At 31.5% G+C, this 21,803-nt stretch overlaps 2 protein-coding genes across 53 annotated transcripts in view; both read left to right on the plus strand.

Moving 5' to 3' along the window:
- The window catches only part of bt (projectin protein bent), a 227,451-nt gene extending 222,395 nt beyond the window's left edge, over window positions 1-5,056 (plus strand). For 49 of the 50 annotated variants that reach the window (XM_074134274.1, XM_074134273.1, XM_074134287.1 and 46 more), the window contains 3 exons: window positions 1,863-2,060; window positions 3,513-3,623; window positions 4,695-5,056. In XM_074134274.1, the coding sequence (XP_073990375.1) occupies window positions 1,863-2,060; window positions 3,513-3,623; window positions 4,695-4,891 (506 nt within the window). In that variant the 3' untranslated portion in view covers window positions 4,892-5,056. The remainder of the gene's footprint in view (window positions 1-1,862; window positions 2,061-3,512; window positions 3,624-4,694) is intronic. The other variant, XM_074134324.1, reaches the window with a different exon arrangement.
- Window positions 5,057-10,288: 5,232 nt separating this feature from the next.
- Window positions 10,289-20,818, plus strand: LOC141457516 (uncharacterized). 3 transcript variants are annotated; one of them, XM_074134616.1, is made up of 3 exons: window positions 10,289-10,534; window positions 10,606-10,684; window positions 14,094-20,818. In XM_074134616.1, exon 3 carries the CDS (start codon window positions 14,095-14,097, stop codon window positions 18,058-18,060), a length of 3,966 nt encoding a protein of 1,321 aa, XP_073990717.1. In that variant the 5' UTR covers window positions 10,289-10,534; window positions 10,606-10,684; window position 14,094; the 3' UTR covers window positions 18,061-20,818. The 3 variants fall into 3 exon arrangements, with proteins under 3 accessions (XP_073990717.1, XP_073990718.1, XP_073990716.1); XM_074134617.1 differs by lacking the exon at window positions 10,606-10,684; XM_074134615.1 differs by lacking the exon at window positions 10,289-10,534 and having other exon boundaries at window positions 10,547-10,684.
- Window positions 20,819-21,803: the final 985 nt, after the last annotated feature.

Consider the following 21,803-nt stretch of genomic DNA (forward strand, 5'->3'; position numbering starts at 1 on the left):
TTCCCCAACTCTTATAATCATAATTGAGGTTTCTTATATATGTTAAAATTAATGCATCCAATAAATAATACAATAAAATAAACATAGAACGTATAAACAATAGAAAGCGGACCACTAACTTTCAATGTGTTATATGTAACCATATCCCTAGCACTCCTCTAAAAAGAAAGTTCCTGGTAACTACTGGTACTTAGTGTATATATAAATTGTAAAGATGTTTCAGCTGTTTTCGAAAAAGTGGGGGGAAAACCTTAAACCTAGAGTATTTTTGGCAACAAATTTGATCTTTTAGTAGATGTTGTACATAATGAAAACTACAAAACATAAAGAACTCGCTTTAGAGGGGAGCCTAGGAAAGACCATTTCTCCTTCACCGTAAAAATAAATTTTTCTGAAAACATATTTTTAAACGAAATAATGAAAAATCCCCTTTTGCACATTCTTTTTGTTCTGGAAGGTTGTTTCATTTTCCTTGGACCTTTTTTCTATTTCTTAATCCTCTAAAAAGACCGTCAATGTCGGTCCCTGAGGGAACGTTAATTACAGAAAAGTGGGAAAACTCACATAACATTATTACGCTATCGCTTTCCCCCACCAGACACTTCTTCTCTTACCTCGTATTGATACTCCTACTATACCATCCTCCCTTAATTCATGTTCTAGCAACAAACCCTTCAACTACACTAAACCTTAAAATCACCCCACACTAAACTAGTTACAATTACATAATAATTATTGACATCATTTTAAACCAATGCTAAAAAATAAAATCAAAACTTCACCACTGAGGAACTAAGAGTTTTGCTTCAAATTAAAGCATTCTGAAATCTCCACACAGTTTTGTTTTTTCGGATAACAAATCTCGTAATACTGCTGCATGTACGAGAACGCGTGAGCAATCGCGGCACCCATCTTGCGGATAGCTTTGTCATGTCCAAATGTTGATGCAAAATATTATGTACCCGTTCATTCGAGATGCCCACAGCACTAGCAATCTCACGCACCTTCACTCTTCTGTCATCCATCACCATATCATGGATTTTATCAATGATTTCTGGAGTAGTAACCTCAACAGGGCGTCCAGAACGTTCAGCGTCACTTGTGCCCATATGGCCACTCCGAAAATTTTGAAACCACTTATAAACTGTTCTAATCGAAGGTGCAGAGTCACCATAATGTTTATCAAGCTTCTCTTTAGTCTCCTGAGGCGTTTTGCCTTTCATAAAGTAGTGTTTAATCAACACACGAAAATCTTTTTCGTCCATTTTTTGAAAATCACTCGACTTCCTCGATTCAAACGAATGCCAAACACAAAGAAATAGACCGATCTGGCTGAAACTTGGTGTGTGTTCTTCCAAGAGATGCTACTAACTAAACATAACCTCGATACGCGCCAGTAGTGCTATCTCTCTGACTTTGCACGGACTTTTCAAACTACCCTCGTATGTACCTCTTGTTGCCTGGGATGACCTGAAGAGAGAGTAGAGTTGTCAATTAAAATTTAATAAGAGAAAGACGTTTAAATGTTTGCAGTGATAGAGAAAATAAAGCAGGAGTGAAGTTGTTACTATCTTAGTAGATCTAAGATTGTGACTTGAATAATTATCTAATTAGTTTAAATCTTTGATCTGAGCAGTAACACACACATGGAGCATGTGTCAACATCATTTTTAACAAATATAAAAACAAAATAAATTAATAAATGTTTTTTATTAATTATAAAAACTGCTGTGATTCAGTGACGTTATTTAAAAATTCAGTGAAAATAGTTTTACTTCACGCTGGATTACTAATGCACTAGTTAGCATGTTTTATATTTGGCTAAGATTTTATGAAATATAATTATAGTTTTCTTTCATTAGGTGCAAATAAATTCGATGTTGTTTGGTTACACAACAATAAAGAAATAAAACCGAGTAAAGATTTTGAATATTCAAATGTAGCAAACATATATCAACTGAAAATAGCAGAAATATTCCCAGAAGATGCTGGAACTTATACATGTGAAGCTTTCAATGATAATGGAGAATCATTTAGTAGCTGTACGTTAAATGTGATAGGTATGAGTTACACCTTATATATATTCTTTAAAAAAATACTAGGTTGGGACTGTTTTTGTTTGATTTTGAACTATCCTAAAAGGCTAATTTTCTTTACTTTACGACTGCCACGTGCAGGTTTCTGTACCTCATTAACCGTACTTTTTGTAAGCTCGGATTTATTATATTATAATGCGGAGATAATTATGTAAATAATGAATAAATAAAATGTTAATTCCTTCGTTTTTTTATCAGTAGTGTTTGGGTTTACTTACTTGGATAAATTGCTATCATTAATGCATTTTCAGCCAAGGGATACCTAAACGAATTTACATAAGATAATAATATGTTCTTAATAATGAGTTCAATACTGTTATTATATAGTTTTTCATCAAGAATTTTTTTCGGGAGGCGTTACTTCATATCGTTATGCTGACGAGAAAGTAATGTTAGTGTTTTGTTGTGTTTGTGCATGGTGAGAGTCATCGTGGGTAAGCTAAAATCAAGCAATGACATAGGGTGCGTTCCACTTGGCGACCACAACGACCAAAACATAGATCCAAAGGGGTCACAGTGGCGTAGGCCTTGGGCCGCCCTACTAGAAAGGCACACATCAGCTAACTTCGCAGGACCCTATATGTATAGTATAAGTGAAAGGGCTTGCAAATTTCGTGATGTTATGTGTATGGCTGGAATACACGCAGGGAAGCCAAGATTCCTGAAGAATTGGTTATCCCCACCCCTAGCTTTTTACTATAATTTTTTTTACTCAAGCAATTAAGAACTAATTTATAATAAAAATATTTTTTAAGTGAGCCTTTGAACAAAAAGACACTCAGTATTCGTGAGGTGGACGTCTGCGTTCAAACTTTTTAAAATATCGATTTAGGTTTTCATAATAGCTCGGCAAAACCAAGGAGACAAAGACATTCGTGATTAAGAGCAAAGTCTATCCCGAACCGGTAATGATCAAAAACCTGGTTAATCTCCTTATGAGACAAGTAAAGTAAGGGAAATAAATTAAAATGGAAATTTACAGAAATGGTATTTGAAGTGCTACAACCATGAAATACAAATATTAAAATAGGTTCTTTGCAAACATGTCGAGGGTTTGCTTGCACTGCAGCGTCCCAAAGGGCCTATTGTGGCCTAAAAATTAATCTAAGAATGTTAAAAAAACATATTGCACTAATGAAATGTACGGGATGACGGAAAACTGGTCCTATTTTTTGCTTTTCAGTGCCATTATTTATGTAAGCACACCAATTTAAGCTTGTTGAAAGAAATTTTATAGATATTTTCCTTTAATTTTTGGAAAAATAAATGAAGCAAACCTGATTTTTGACATGCATATTTCAGTTTTAGACATTTAATTTTTCTTATTTATTGCTTAATTTGCGAGGAAAACCTATGATAATTTTATTCGTAGGAATTTCTGAATAAGGCAGGTTAATAACATAATTATTGTTGCAGTACCAAAGGATGACAAACGTCCTGGGTTTAATACATTCCCTAAATCTGCAACTGTAACGGAAGGTGAAAGTGTAGAATTTAAATGCGCAGTTGACCCTTCACTTACAAACGGTAAGTTCTCTTTTATATACATACGCGCTTAAGTCAATTATATTACGAGCTTAATTATATATATATAAATATATTTATTTATTTATTTTTAAGATAAAACATCATTAAAACAAAAATCGAGAATAAAAAAATATTTCCTATTTATTCAAAATGAAAATGTTTTTCCTGAGTTTTAAGTCCCTTAAACAGAGAAACGTCTGTAATTTTAAATTTAATAAGTTTTATAAGACTTTCACAGCAATGTATTCGTCTCGCACAATTTTCTTTTTTTAAGGCCCGTCAACATCTGAGGGGTCATTGGCACCCGGAATGTTTTTAGTGCACTTCTGGTCTACTATTCTCTCGTTACAGACAACGTCCATCACCGGACTGTGAGCTTTAAGGAGCTCTTAGGAAACTAAATCTAAGGGCCTGCAGCTAGATTTCTGGGATCTCCACTGGGGAATCCGTACACTGAGCACTTAGCTACTCCCTTTCTTTATTATAATTACTTTTTTTATCTTCCAGTTTTTTATCCAGTATAATTGCCACCTCGTTGCTTGAGAGCAATGGAGGTACTTTATTAAATTTATTTGTAATATTTATGTACAAACATTCATATTCACTTCTAACCCGCTCACACAACATTCATCTGTTGCACATTCACATAATGAATAGGCCAGCTATGCTCTACGAATGGAGTGCACATCAACTGCTTCTACAGTCCCTAATTTATGTAATTTCAGTGGTATGTAGTGTGTTAGAGGTGCCCGTATTGATTGTTATGCTATATCCTTGAACAAGTAAGTGACTATTATGGTACATTGTACTGAAGTCACCCTTCAGTTGAGAGTAGCATTCGGTTACAATACGTTGGGAGATGTAAATGTTTCAAATAAAAATGGTTAAGCCCTTATTATTTTTTGGAAAGTTTAAAGAAACTTGCTGAAACATTTCAAGAGAAAAGTGATCTTAAGTTTAAGATGGTGGATGCTATTGCATACTTCCTAGGGACTCTATTCAATTCAGGTTCACTCCTATAAGCCAGTAAATTCTTAATTAATTCATTATTTTCATGATTTTTTGGAGCAGTAACCTGGAAGAAGGACGACGTCACACTGAGGGAGGATCCAACGAAGTACCAGTTCGTGCAGGCGGGCACTGAATACGTATTGAAGGTACTGTCATGCACGATGGCAGATGTCGGTCAGTACACCGTGCTAGCCAGCAACAATGTCACACAGGCTACTGTTGCCTTCTCACTGAACGTCTTTCCTCCGTCTGATTAGTAAAATCGAAAACAATAACTAGTTTTTAACAAATAAATAAATACTGTGCGCTGTGCAAAATAAAAAAAAAAAATATATATTTTTATGTTACTCAGGTAGTCTGCTAGCACTAAAAGTTCCAATTGTGTATATATACATATACATATATATAAAAAAATTAATTAACATTTTATATAAGTTATTGTTATTGTTGTTTTGTTATACGTTGTATTTATTTATTTATCAACATAATAGGCACAATGGTTTAACTTCAGGCCTGCTTATCACTTACATCAAATTGTTTATTATTTTATTTTATTATTTAAAGACGTTGGAACATTATGAGTAATAAAACAAAAAAATCATATATATATATTTTTGTACTTATATTTTTAAATATACATAAGTATAGTAACTAGTTTAAAAAATTAAGTATTTATATATGTTAAGTAGTTCCAAGAGGGTAGGGTCAAATTTTGTATTCTTAAATTTTAATGCTTAGGCTCATAACGTTGAATAATCTGCCACGCGTATTTGTAATTACCGTTATAACATGAATTATAAATTAATTACTTAAGGTTATATTTAGTTTGGGACGGGGTCGGTATGTATTTTTAAGAACGTTATTGTTTAATTTAAATTTTAATTAACAATTGAATACTGTAAAAAAAAATTACAGCTGTATTTAAACATATTTTTTAAATATATGTATATATAGCATTTTTATTTGTATTTTATTCATTTATTTTTAATTCTTAAATTTTATCTTTATTTAAGAAAATTTAAAAAAACACAAAAGTAAAAGTAAACAACTTAGAGACATCGTGACTTACGTTATTGATGGATTAGTCGATAAAATAACACAATTAATATTTTATTTTTAATTATTTGACTTACAAAAACTACTTTATTGTAGCCCGTAGAGAGGCTGTAAATTCAAATATACTGCGACCTAAAAGATCTAGTCGTTCCCTTGAAGGTCATTTTATACATGTATATATACATATATAAAATATATATATTATATATATATATATATATATATGTGTGTGTGTGTGTGTGTGTGTGTATACGTTTATTAATGTCCTGGGACATTAGTCCCTTAAGGACAACAAGAAGCACATAAATTAATAAAACAAATATTTCTCCTCTGAGTTGCTGCTAAATTATTATATGCAATATATACAGAGTAAAAAAAAAGAAAAAAGAAAACTAAAATTTCGTTACTTTTTTAAATCTATACACAAATAAATAAATAAAAATTTTAACAGAAAAGAAAAGAATTGGACTACTGCTTACAGTTTAAATAACAATATAATAATTATATGATAATAATAACATTAATAACAATATTAATTAATATTAATTAATAATAATAACAATTAATATTATGTAGTAATAATAAGCAGAGGAAAAAATGACAAAATAAAAATAATAATTAGAACAAAGAAGTAATAATAATAATAATAATAATAATAATAGGGGGGGGATTAGCTATGCGGTTAGCGTACTGGACTCTCACGCGGAGGTCCCGGGTTCGAATCCAGCTGCTGACCCTTAGATTTTCTCTTCCTAGGAGTTTCTTACAGCACACTGTCCGGTGATGGACCAGTGTTGTCTGTAACGAGAGAACACTGTCCGGAGGCCGACAGTGCCCTGAAAAAAGCTCCGGGTGCCAATAACCTTAGATGTTGACGCGCCTTAAATAATTAAAATAATAATAATTATTATTATTATAATTGCAAATTACAGATTTAGATAACTTTTGAGATGTTCATATAAATGTTGTTTAAAATGTAGTAACATTTAAACATCATTTTAATTGTCTTGGCACGCAAACCAATCGGAAGAGAGTTCCATAACTTGCAAGCTTTTAAATAAAAAGAATTTTGATAAGTTGCAGTCCTAGGTGTGGGCGTGTACAACTTTGTATCCGCTTGTCGAGTAGTTCTCAAGTGCAACTGTTCTTTACAACTAAATAGTGAATACAGATAATCTGGCGCTCTATTTCTAAACAGAAAAGAAATAAAGGCACCTAAAAAATATTGCCTTCTGTATTTAACATTTAGCCAGTTCAGCCGGTGGTAATAAGGAGTACATGTTCATCTCTCCTGACATCAAAAATGAAACGAACACCCGAGTTTAGAGCTCTTTGTATCCTTGTATTCAGTTCCGAAGTCAGGTCCAAATAAACAAGAACGCAATAATCTACATGCGGGAGGATGAGTGTTTAAACCAACTGCTTTCTTAATGATACAGGCAAGATTTCTTTATGGTACTTCAGTTAAAACAAAGCTTTGTTCATTCTATTGACAACATCACCCACATGATTATGCCAAATTGAAGGTAACCCCCAAAAACTTAGCAGAATCCAGGTAGAACAATATTACCAATTTTGATCCTAGAAATATTGTTAAAATTGATGCCATTAACAAACCTAGAGCTACCAACCACCATCGCCTTCATTTTACCGGCATTAAAAGATAAATTTTTATCTTTTGCCCAACTAAAAACAGAAGCGGCATCATCATTTACACATCTGATTTCATTCTCCAATTGATCAAAAGAGTGAGAGAGAGAAAGAGTTCGCAGGTTTCCAAACATCAAATTGCAACATACTTTTGTTAGTCATTTGCATTTATGAAATTAAATTAATAGTTAATCACAAGTATTTGTTATATATTAATTAAAACTCTACTATTTTGAAATGTAATAATAATAAGTAGTTTTAGTTAAAGGGAAGAGGAATATCAAGTACTCCTCTCTCAGTGTAAATGTAGAGTGAAAGAATTTTATTAGTGTGAATTTATTTCTTAGCGTGTATGTATTCATTAGCATGTTTGTATTTATTTGCGTGAATGTATTCATTAGCGTGAAGGCATTACTCAGAAGGAATGATTATATGAGTAATTGTACTGTATTTAGTCCTAGATGTGGCTATTGAAGGGGGTGTAGGAATATTTGTTTATAGAGTACTACACCCAGTTAAATTTAAGGACTATTAACAGGGGAAGGAATATTTATAATAGTACTTCCCCTCAAAAGAAAACAACCTTTTAACCAAGAAAGGAAAACAAAATCTACATTACGTGATATATTACAGTTATATGCTTAAAAAATTCATTATCTAACTGATAAAGGTTACACCGACGGGCAATGATTCAAGATGGGATTTATGGAACCATTGTTCGATACCTGGAGCTCCACTCATCCGTGCTGGGCCAAGGTTCAGCATCAGATGCACATAGTTACTTGGAACATCTGACATCCCAAGTAAAGTGGTAATATGTTCGAGAAGGAACGAAATTAGAGGCAATAATGGCCTTGGCTGTCCGATGCGTCAAAAAATAATCATTATTATTATATTTTGTAAAATCTATCTATATCTATATAAATAAAAATGAAAATGTTAGTGTGTTAATCTTAACTCTTCGAAACTTCTTCACCGATTGCTTTGAAATTTTGACACAACATTCCATTTGAATATGCGCATACTTATGTACATACATTTAACATCTACACATCCTAAACCAGTTACCACATGGGCATTACTCTCCATTTCTTTATAACCTCAAGGTGCAGTACTCAATATTCTTGCCTTCGTCCCTTCTGGTTGCACCAATTCAAAAACACTTGTATTTATTGCTGAAGTCTATTGTGAACTTTAGTACATAAATGTTGCTGGAGAAGATATCTTCATATCGAAAAGGTGCCTTTAAATACTTGTACATATGCATTTTATAATTATATCTGTAATACCATTGAAAACAAAAACAAAAAAGGTATTTTAAATAAATCAACTCATAACCAACCTTTTGTACCCTATCTCGCATCTCGCGCGATCACTGCTTAATATATTTACTTTTTTTTTCGTCTTTTACACATTTATAATGGATGACAGAAGTACTGCCTGACTCTTTTATATCGAAATGGATTTTTTTTTATCAGTTTTTAATTTTGATTCAAGAAATTTTCTTCGCACTTGGCAAGAATTTCGATCTAATAACATACTTACCCTGCCTCCCACAGTAGTATTCTCTCCTTCAGTTTTTTGTAATATCGCTCTTACAAGTAAATAACCGGTAGATGTAATTTTTAGTGGTAATTGGTCCAGTTGGGTCCTGATGCCACTTTCACCGTATTCCGTCCACGCTTATTAATCGACACATACTTAGGAAAGTAAGTCATTACCTACGTATTGCAAATAGGTTCGTACAACTATGTGGAACAATGATCTGTAGATGCCATTCAGAGTTGTTACTGCTCCTACCTTCAGTATTGGAGATTCTTATATATATATATTAATTTTTTTAACGAGATAGGCCTTCAAACCAATGATCAACAACCAACCTGGAAGAGCGTGTGATCGGAGTTCCCGTCTTCTAGAAGAGTTGCCTTACTAAATAGCGAATCCCTACTATCCGTTCGCAGTAAATTGTTTCAATTGATCTACGAGTGCCGTCGTTGGCCTTCATTTGAACGCCCTACAGCCGGTAACCCTGTCATGTGTCCAATTTACGGTCTCTACATCTAGTAGGCCTAAGGCCTGCTTAGTGGTGGTAGCCCCACCTGTCGATAGCCTTCCGATTTATTCTGCCGGTCCAGTTTACCACGCATATGTGAGAACAGAAGTTGAAGAAAAGCAGCTGAATGGCCAGCTCTCATACCCATTTAAGGCCTAGAATAAAGGTCATTATTAGGAAAGAGTACTTAAGTGCTAGAAAATTAATTGATTTGCAATTTTCGAAAACGATTGAGATGATAAACAAGGAGACTATTTTGAAAAATAACTAGGTGTTTAGTTAAAAATGCGCAAATAAATAATTTTAAAAGCTTTAACCCAGGTGTAATGGTTGAAGGCAAAAGTAACCAAAACATTGTGAACTGATAAAATATAACCAAAACAGGAAGTACCAAAAAATTCAAGGTCCAGTAAGGGTTAAAGATAATATTGCAAAGCTAAGGAACGCTTTCAAATTGCATTAAAATCACCCATTTAGTTCACTTGGTAAATAGAAACTTGGTTGGAAACTGGTTAGGATTTATGAAGCCCTCCCCAATGGTTCTGATTTTCTCATTCAGCAGCGACCATCATTACTTCACTTTAATCGTGACGATACCTAATTAGAAGAGCATCAAAAGTGTGTACCCGCTTTCGAGTGCGAAACTATTATGAAGAGATTAATGTGTTTCCATTGTTACTTCAATGATTGAAGTCACTAAAATACAATATTTTTTCGCTATTCTAAATAAAATTCTCTCCTTAAGTTTAGCCTGCTATTTCAAACTTTGTTGACTACTCTTACTATTGCAAATTTTAATAGAGGAATCATTTTTTTTTATTAACTGTTTATTTATTTAAATTCAAAACGGAAAAGTATTCGTTACAATAGCACACAGATGATACACTAACCTTCCTCCAAGCGGTTGTCATGCACCGTAGTATAAACTTCTCTCTGATTAGTAAACCCTAATGATGCATTTGTTTATATCGTACAATTTGACAGAAGTATTAAGTTTTCTTGAGTCTTTTTCAAGTGAAACAGTTAACTAAAAACTAAAGAAAAAATGATTTTTTTTTGTGATTTGTTAATAATTTTTGAATCAAATTGTTTAAAAATTTCATAAATCCAATAGTTGTTAAAAAAAAAATTGTATTTTTTGGTAAGTGTTTACATGGAAGTGTGGATATTGGGTACTAATATAATATTTCTATTCTTTCTTTATATTTATAGTGTTTTATTTGTGAAAAAGAATACTAATCTGTGCAATGGAAATCTGTTAGGATTCTTATTAATATTTAGAAATAAGTTGGTAAGTACGAGGAATATAAACAGTACTTAATTTATATTGTAGAACTAGAGCTATTTACACCAAGAAGTGTTAGTAAATTATTTAAAACGATACCGACAAAATAGTTTTCTTGATAAAAGAAGGTATTAACTTCCAACTGTAAAGGTTATCAGAATAACCTGGAAAGTTATTAAGTTGCAATAATACAATCTCTTGGATTTTTTAAACAATTTTAGTATTACTTTATGAAATGAACTATTTTTCAATATCCCTTACATAAGATCATAGTTGGTAGAACACTAAATTTCTTTTAATATTGTACCAACGTACCAATCAATGTTGATCACATCAATTTATTTTTGTATTTTTAAACTCGTATTATTAAAAATAATTAAGTATTCACTTCTACTTTCTTGCTTATTTAGCTCTATTATTTTAAATTTGGCTAAAATGGTTAAATTTCAAGTCAGAGCTAGACAGATCTATGAAATAAATCCTGAATTTTCCTAAATTCTTTATGAATAAAGTATATATAATTAATAAACAATAACTGGACTATCAACAATAAAAATTAAGTGAACTTTTCATAAAAATAAAGGTAGGGTTTCATGAAGATCAGTTTAATTAAATCCTTAATCTTATTAATTTCATTTTAAGAAGTTTTCATGCAGAGTTTCTATAAAGTAGCCTAATATTTAATTGAAGTCAGATAGTGTCTCATATCTTCTGATTGGTTTGTCCTAAATTTCGATAGTACATAAATATGTATGTATTTGTTCTGTCCCCTATTACTTTTGACTTCTTAGTAATTTCTTTATTATCCACGATTTAAATGCCATTAAGGTATAGAAAAAATAGTTCATCTCATTAAAAGAATTTAAGCTACATTAACTATCAATAATTCTCTTACATAATAATTACTATCTGTATCATTCTGTTTGTTTAAGACCCAACATTGTAAAATGCCTATACTGCTAACCATTAAATCGTCACAATTAAAAATAAAAACTTTGTTATTTAGATGAAGTGTACAAACCATCTGAACATCAAAGTACCTGTTTAAATAGTCCTCCTTCAATGAACTGAAAATCAGACACTTTATTGTAGAGTGAAGGAATTCAGTTTTGCAGCTTTGAATTTTTAAGGCATCATATTTAACCCATTTAGTCCAATTCTTGGAAAACACAAACCACCAGTTCGCAACTGGGCTACGATTCCTATTCTAGACAACGGAACCTAAATACGGAAATATTTTTACCGAGATCAAATTTGCTCAGATGTCCATAGAGGGGACATCATGTAGTGTAACAGTTCATTTTATAAGAAGAATTGAATTGGAAGGTAGTAGTTCTAGACCCATAATGGTGGGGTTTATCTCTTTGCGTACAATGAGATTAGTTCTCTGAAACACGAATATTTGAAATTATTTTCTTCCGGGAGTTGCCTAGTACCGGTTTACAGATTAGATTTTTCACTTTTTTTATTTTTCTCGAAAATCGCTCCTACGATTTGTTTTATTATCGAAGACATATTGTTTAACACAAGGTGTTCTAAAACAATATTTTTCAAGGAAAAGTGTATTTTCGGTGAAAGTGAGGGGTAGGCTTCCCTCTAATGTACAATTTTAGCATAATGTACGTTCTTGCGCCTTATGTCTAATAAAGGAACTGTTAAAATTCAGAGTTAAAAGGAAATTCCACTTTAGGAAGTGCCATTTTACTAAATACATGTTACACTAGTTGGGCTTTTCAAAAACTGCTCTAACGATATTCTTTTAACTTAATAATCAGTGTATGTACGGGTAGATTGTTCTACAATTTTCATTTGGAACATTTACCAAAAAAATTATTGAAAATACTTTTAAAAGAGAGTGAGGAATAGGTTCTTTTTAACATATAGTACCATTTTAATATTTAGTAGCTTATTTTAATACGTATATAGTACGGTTTTGTTTCTTATATATTATAGTGGAGCGCTCAATGTGCTGCTAATATAAGTAATTTGAAGAAAATTCCGCAACCGGAAGTACAGATTTTTCATTTTTCTGGTCTTCGAAAAATGGCTTTTTCAGAAATGTTTCCTACGATTTTCTGTATACTACAATACTTTATGTGCTACATACTCGTGTATTTAATTCAATAATTTTTCTGGGACTATCGTTTTAATGAAAACTGGGAATGTTCGGGTTAAAAAGTCATTTCATTATAATATGCAGTTTTACAATCTAGTTAATGTCAGTAAGAATTAAATTTTATTGAATTTGTAATTTAAAAACTAGTACTTGGAACCTTGAGAATTATAGTAAGAGAAAGTCTGTAAGTGTTCCCATCAGATTTGTTCTACTTTTTCTTACTACCAGTAAGAGGAAGTGTTGGGGTCTTGCGAACACAAAAATACGCTATTATTCAATGTAGTATGAAAGAGAATGAAAGCAGAGAAACAAAAAATTATATAATTGCATCTGCTCAAATTTAGCATTTTGTTTTGATAATTGCTTGTAGTAGAGGTTTCGACTAATAGAAAAACATTATGGCACTGGTGAAATCAATTATAAGGAAATAGGAAAAGTCAGGTATCAAGCAAATGGAAAGAGACGAAAATGAGAACCACTAAATTTAGAAATGACAAAATACCTGTAGGTCTGAATGAATATGGCCTGCATCAGACTGACGGTACACGATTTTCTGTAAAAGCGTATCTGCCGAATTGGCGTTATTAAAAGCTCAGTTAAATAAAAAAAAAAAAGGAATAAGAAAGCAAACCTCGCACTGTTATAAGAAACTAAAATTAGTAAAAAGTCTATGTTTAAATGAAAAATTAGGAGAGGTAAGAAAAAGACATGAGTATCAAGATTGTTTAATTTCTTTCTTTGTTCAGAGGGCATATGCAGTGAAATGTCAATTTGAAAATTTGACACGACTTTCATAAGTCCTGTTAATAGGGGTAAAAAATTCATTACCCACAATATAAGAGAATTATTTGAGTTAGTACATTGTTTTTGTTAAATTGTTAGAAGAATTCAGTAGATAAATAACGACTATAATAATGTTCTACTATCTTAGTTTTTATCTGTCTTAGCTCGCTTATCATATTATTATATTCGGGTTTCGAACTTTCATCCACCTCCAAATTAAGTAGATAATCAGTTTGGTGTAGAGATTTCGCCTTCACTTAACTTACCGACTCGTTCTAAACTTACTGACTAGTCAAGCTCATTAAGTCAGCAAGTATATGCGAGGCGGAAACATAAGTGAAGTCTAAATCTCTACACCAAACGGGATTAATCTACATCTGATGATGGATGAAAGTTGAAACCGGTCAGGGTTGCGACCAAAATGCGTGCTATGATGGATGAAAACCAAAACATATTATCCAGGCCTACGGACCTAACCACATTTTTAATGTTCTACTAATTTGTTATTTCTTTCAGAATGATTCATAACGGATGTTCAAGGATGCCGAGGAAGATTTACTCACTATACCACAATATTGAAGATTTCACGTTCAGCATGCCAGGCGGTTGGGATGACTATACGATCAGTGTATTTTTAGAAGCCTGTCACAAATATGTTGACGACTTAAGAGTTTTTAATGGTAATTTCATGCAGCAGTGGTCAAGAATAGTCGGTTATGGTTTAGCTAAGACCTCTAACCTAAATTGTTTTAATATTACTGTAACTATGGAACTAGCAAAAGTTTTAAAGGCATATTTACTTAAAAACGAGAACACCCAACAATATGTGACTAATGAAACATTCAGAAATTTATTAGACGATACGAAAGATTTACTAGAATATTTTCCGAATGCTAACGAAAGTCAAATCGAAACAGTTAACCACTCTAAAAAATGCAATTGTTCACCCCCAACAGAAACCAGTAAACCAATGTCCGTGCTTAATGTTATAAAAAGTGTTACCAAACAGTACAGGCATTTGTTTGGAGCAAAAGGTATACCAGCTAGTATTTTGTGGTCAGAAATAAGTCAAAAAGTTACTGAGAAAACCGGGGCGAAAATAGATGTGAAACAATTTTTAGAGCCAATTAAAATTGAAATTGCTCTTAAAGTGAGAAAAGAAAATGACATAGAAATGAAAAGTAAAAAGTTTCTAGCGCTAGCTAAAGATTATCTAACTTATTTTGACTATATCCCACCGCGCAGTATAAAGAAAACCGACTTCCTACCCACTGAATTGATGGATGAAATCGTAGAAGATGATTGTGAAGTGTATAAAAATGACTCAGGGACAACTGAGGAAACTAAGCACATTACAGCAAACATCAACGAAGATTTTGTGGACATGGACGTGGATTTTGTCGGCGCATATTGTGAGGTGCCATATAATGAAGAGGCAAAATCCAATCATAGTAGATCACCCAAATGCGATGAGCCAAACCACAGTCCAAGCTGTTCTGAAGAAAATATGGATGATGTATTCTTGGGGCTTGTTCCAAGTCCAAACATGGGTTTTGAATCTGTCCGAGTAGAGAAATGTGAAACTGAGCTTTGTAAAAATAGTAATATATTAGTTAACGAGGTTCCACCCACAAATAGTAATCCTGAAGATGGACGGTCACAATTAATGAAATCGTTTAATAATTTCGATGATTCTTTTGATTTAGAGAGAAATGATAGACGTGGTATCTTATCCAAAAATTTTCACAATTCTGACCATTTTATCCATTCTGGTAGTTATTATAGACTAACAGAGGATGATCCAATGTTTGGAGGCGGTTCAATTAATCAAGAATCTTATAGTCCCTCAACTGTGATCAACAAATATCCAACTACTGAGAGCGATTATGTATGCTGCAGTATCAAACATAATGGGACAACAAATGACACAAACAAATCTAATCGTCTTAGTAAATATGTTAATGGTTGTTTGGAACAATCGGGCAAACATAACGCTACCTCTCACATTGGTGAGGTAAGTTCGGAACAATCACTATCACTTGACAACACATGGGATGGAAACATTAGAATTAATAATAATTCCTGTAAGGAAATTAAAGGAAGTTTAATTGAACGAATTGCTGAAAATTTTAATTTACAATATGACCAAGCCCAAAATAAGTCAAAAAACAACGAACTTCTTTTGCGAAAAACAATTTGTAATCAAATAGACGTGAATACGTCATCTTGTACAGAATTAGAAAAATCAAATGATCTCTGTAATCTGTATGAGTCTAGTAATAAATTCAATGAAAACCTATTAAGAGATACTACTGAAGTTTTCGATCTAAACAGTGCGGTTACAGATGTGTATAGCAGCCCAACTAGTGCTGACAAAATGGGTTACTCCTTAGAGAGCTTGATAGCTACATCAAGAAATTCTTCACCTTTGTCAGTCTCCGAATCAGTTGAAAATTTAATGCTAGATGATATAAGTAGCACGGGCATTTGTGATGAAGGTTTATTCAAGAGGACAATGCCAGATATTAGAGAAACTTGTATTAGCGTTGAAGTACATCAAGTTGTACCAATAGAGAATTATTTAAGTATAAAAAATATGGAAACTATTAATACAGAAAAATATCAAAATAATAAATCACCAACGACAAATAATAGCCATTCATATGTGCATAAACATAGATTAAAAAGGTCTAAATCTATGGATAACGTTTTACGTGAATCTAGAACAGATTCAGCTAATGAAAATGCAAATAATAAGTGGATAGCTTTTTTGAAAGAACTACGAGAAATGTTACTGGATAAAAAACTTAACGAAAATGTCAGATCACCAGATGAAAATAGTGAAGTTTTTGAGAAAAACTGTGAAAATGTGGATAAAGCAAAAGAATACGATGAAACAAAATCTGAAATAAATGAACTGAATAGTACGGAACAGACTTCACCACCAAAATTAAGTGATAAGAATGGTGATTCTAATCCTGAAGTGACTGATGAGTTTACTGGTAATACTACACGTATATCAGATTTTAGTAATAAAGAAAAAAAATCAGATAAATTGAACTCACTTCAACCTGAAACATCACTTGAGCAAAACTCTTCAGAAATTGAACCTCAACATTCATTAGGTACAAATATCGAGTTATCAGTTGAACTAAGTACTTCAGAAAATAAGTCACAAAATACCGAAGAAATTCCTGAAGAGAAACTGGTGCAACATAGTGATTCAGAAAATGAAGCTGAAAATTTAAATAAATTTTCTTATACCAATAAAAAAATGGTTAACTCATCTAAGAGAAAGCACATGTTAAGAAAACAAGAAAAAATGACAAGATCTTTGTTATTAAGAAAAAAAGTATCATTGCATAAAAAAAAAATTAAGTTAATGAATAGAAGAATATTACAAAGGCAACGTTGTAACAAAGGGCAACCATTAACTATAGAACTAGATAATGTAAAAGGTATTAACAATTTACGTGATAGTTTCGCTAGCGATAAAGAATCAACTGAAAATAGCACGGATTCATTAATTAGTCAGAAAAGCTGCCAAGAAAATCAATTTAGCAATAAAGTTTTAGAGAAACCAAATGAAATTGGCTTAAACAATTTTAATGAAAATCTAATATTAAATCAAAAAAGAATTTGGCAAGAAGATAGTTCAAATAGCGATGATTCAGATACACCATTCTATGGCTTTAGGAGTTGTAATCCTACAAGAAGATTTAAAAAACGTAGGAAAGTTAAACCACTAGACTTCAGTAGGAGTGACAATTTTGGTCCTGTATTAGTTAATAATAAGGTTGTGTTACTGAAAAAAGCTGTTGTTTTAGTCAAAGATTTTATAAAAGATGTTACGTTATCTTTAGAAACCGATCCAAAACTGCATGTTTGTCTCTGTAATTGTGCAAAAGTTAAAGAACAAGTCTACCAAAAGTATTTAAAATCAAGTAACAGTACTGCTATAACATCTAGTTTTGAACGTAAATCTTCTACAATGCAAGTTAATGAAGAAAGACTTAGAGAAAGTAATGAAACGAATGAAAATAAAACTGCAGTGCCCAATCAAACTGAAACCACCAATTCTGTAGAAATAAATTATAATAGTCCTAATCAATCATCAAATAGCTCTAAAGAAAGTCAATTAAGGAATTCCTTATGTAATCCATTAGAGGAATGTATGAAACAATTACGACTTTACATAATGGATGAATTATCATCCAGTAAGATTATTAGAGAAGTTATGGAAAATGAAAAATTATCAGAAATAAGTTTTGATAGTGTATTTGATTCAATTGAATTTATTTTTAGTTCACAGCCAAAATCATTCAGTTGGATCAATAAGTTTGTTACGGAATATCGTAATCATTTGACTTGGAAAACACAAATAAAATGGAAAATGGAAAAGGAAGTTCAAGCAGTTGAGAAGAACAAAGCACTAATTTTAGAAAAACTTTTAAAACTATTACCAAAGTTGAGCGTTGAATAATTTATGTTTATTTTTCTATTATTTATTTGAGTTTATTGTATATAATGCCAATTTATAAATAGTCTGGGCCTCATTTTGACAAATATAAACAAAGCCATTTGTTTTTTCATTTATTTAATTTATAAAATGAAATGTTTAATGAAGAAACACATTTCTAACATAAAAATAGATGTAAGGATTGCATTTATCGACGAAACCATTTCATAAACATGTCGTAGTCAAGGTTTTATTTTAGGAAAGTAGCTTTCGCTTAGCGCCTGATGAAAATTGATTTGAGGTTACGTGTCGTTCTATCGTGACCAAAGTGTACATTTGCAACAAATATATCGTACCTTCGGCTCATTGAAAAATCGCTCCTTTAGAAGGAATTTTGGATAAATTCAATGATTGTTTATGGACCATAAGTGTAAGTTCTGATTTAGTTGAATAACATCTGTCTGTTTAGTCAATCAGCAATGAAATATAACAAAGCATCTTATTTCGCGTACCTATTAGGCAAATGTATCAGCCTAAACACTTTGAATAGTGATTGATTTAACGGCAATTTTAAATATCTTGATTATTTTTTTATATTTATTTTCCTTTTTTAATTTTATATTCTTTGCTGAGGTTGGTCTGTTAAAAAATACATTAGTTTTATAAGAAAGTTTAGTTGATGAATATTATAGTCTTAGAACCTTTTTTTTCTAGGATTCAATATTACTTTATAGTACGAAAAAGAAAAGATAATTTGAAAAATAAGAAATCATAAAGTGTTCTACTGTTCCTATATTAATTTGGTAAAAGCTTACAGACTCATCTTCTGATAATTATTTCAAAAATAAATAAGATAAATATTTTAATTCAGAAAATTAACAAATAATAGCATTAACCCTAACCCTAGTATAATGAAAAGAAATTCATCAATACTAAACAACGAAACAGAGTACTCTTTTGAATATATTTATAATAGCAAAAATGTTAAAATACAATGTATGCATCGCTGGAGATAATTTACTTACAATACATACAAGAAACACCGAAAGTAAAATTTTTTGTTATTGAGTTGCGTAGATTAGAAATACTGGAAAAAATGCAATAAACACCCTGTATAAAAATAAATGCAATAAATCTGTAAATAACCAATTGAACAATGTGAGAATCTAATTCACAAAATAATTTTAAAACTAATTTTAAGAGGTACGAATCTGCCTCGTGATTTTACAATTGCTGCAAAGTAGGCTTAAGTTTAAGTAAGTGGGAAAAGATCTTCTTAATAGATTTGACAATAAAATGGACTGCATTTAGAAGTAGTATTCAACTTTTTTTATTAAATCATTTTATATTTCCATAATATGAAATTAGTATTTTTATATTTTATTTTATTTCTGTTACATCCCTTATGTCACCATAAATCTTAAAAATCAGTAATAATCAAATATTGTTTAGAGATTGACTCCAGTTATATTTTGGATCTGGATTTATTACATTGCTTCTGTTCAAACAACCTATTATAACATCTTGGAGGTAGCCTACTATTGTCATTGAATTAAAAGAGGCCTGCGGTCATTCATTAATATGTCTTGATTTAAAATAAACCTATTTTTTGCCTCTAATTCATTAAGAATATCACCATTTTTGTTGCAAACTTTGTCTAGATAATCATGAAAACAAAAAACAAAAAAATATGTACCCTGGTTAAATACATACTTGAAAAGTCATTAAATAACTCAACTTTTGAATTATACCTTCACTAGATTTATTCAACATCATGGAGATGACATTCTTTCTAGTAAGCATGAAGAGAGAGACTCCGCTTGCCTTGCCTGTAGATCTCTCTCCATGAATATTTTTAAAAAAAGCGATAAAAGTTATTGCTGAGGTTTCTAAGATTTTTTTAAACCAGGAAAAATCTGTGTTAAAAATTAAACATTATTTAGTTTGTTATCTTGCACTTGAAGAGTTTATTTTTATTCATTGCACCCCTTACAATCCCGATCGATTGCTATCCTGAGGAGGTTGGTAGTTAGATAATTATACATTTTATTTTTTTTTTAACTTTGCCTTTAATTTGTTGACAAGAGTCCAATATCATTCTACAGAAGTACCAGATGGACTGACATTGTAAACCTGGATGATTCTCTGATCACCCTATCATTGCTTCTTCTTCTAACTGGTCTTGAGAACGTTTATTAAGCAGCAGTACTTACTTTCTACGAATTATTTGATACCCTCAAAATATTAATAACTGAGTATGTCGTATCTTATTTTCCTATTTGACTTTACCACTAATCTAAAAAATTACACAATATTACAAAGGTGCTGTTTTCCTATGAAAAATAGCATTAAAACATGTAGAAACATTAAGGCAGCATTTTGCTTATTTTCCTAAAATAACCATTTATCTACGACACTTAAAAAAGAAGCTTGATAAAGTGTTAAATGTCTTCAAATTTTTCTTTTAAAATAATTATTGTATTGTTTGTGATATAGCATATAAAAAAAGAATATGTTTTGTATAGAAAATCTTAAAAATAGTTTAAATAAAAAATATATCTAGAGTTTATGTATATATATATAATCATATATAAATAATGTAAAATGTACTCTTTTTTTGCAGGAAATAAAACCATTTTCTAACGAATATAATTTTATTTTGTTAAAAATTGAAAAGAGAATTGTATTTGTATGTAAAGTTCTCAGTTCTCTGAAAGTTTGAATTCTTTTTTTTATTGTAAATTTTGTATAAATGTTGCAGTTAATATATAAAAAATGTTGACCTTATGTTTTGTTAATTCTGTTTTATTTTTTTATTCCTGTTAATTATTCTCCTTATATTTGTTTATAACCGTTAAGGGATAGGCTGTAGAGAATTTTAGGTGCGAAATTCACTGCATCTAAAAGGTTTCTATGACTCTCGTAGGTACCAATAATTGTCCTTAGAGCCCTCACGCGCGGTCTAGTAAGTGGCTAACACACTAACTTATTCACTTTCACGCGATAAAGTTTTATTAATATCAACAAAGCAAGATAGCCAAAGTAGTAGAATTCATATCCAAGATTAATTGAATCATAAAAAAGTACACAAAAAAGCGAAATGTACAGTCATAACTGATCACAGCTTACAAGAAGTTTGTTTTGCTTCTTTTTTTTTTTTTGTAAAAATTTGTATCTTCTTATCTGATGCAAATATGTTCAGCACTTCGGGCAGGATTGCTTCAGTTTCTGCGACTCCTGCCTACAATTGTTTCCTTCCCTGAACGTGGGCTTGGGAAATGAGAGATATAAACATTGGGACGCGTTAATGTGACAGGCAGGACATGTAATCTCACGCTAGGCGGCACAATCAACCTATCATTTAGAATTTGAAACCAAACGCAGATCATACTCAAGGGAAAGAAATCAAATTCACCTTGCCGTCATTGCACTCTTTTGTACATTTGCGGACAGTCTATCCGCTTTATACGGATCTCAAATAATGAAAGCGAACCCAAGTTAAGACCTGAAAGGCAGTAATATATGGATTTCAGTGCTTTGGAATTCTAAATATCCTTGAAATGTTTAATGCTTAGGTATGAACCCCATAGATTTATCTGTCTTCTTAAACACACATGCCTAGAAAAAATCAATGTAGATCTACCAGCAACTTTTCTTCAAACTCCAACAGAATTTAGTCTGTGCAGCAAACCAGCATAGTCTCTGTTGAACGACAAATTAGGAATCTTTCTAATTCAGCTGCACTTCACAGAAAAAATTAATCTAAG

This window comes from Rhodnius prolixus, unplaced genomic scaffold, assembly GCF_049639745.1.
Source record: "Rhodnius prolixus isolate KJV_2025 unplaced genomic scaffold, Rpr scaffold_16, whole genome shotgun sequence".
NCBI classification, from domain to species: Eukaryota; Metazoa; Arthropoda; class Insecta; order Hemiptera; family Reduviidae; genus Rhodnius; species Rhodnius prolixus.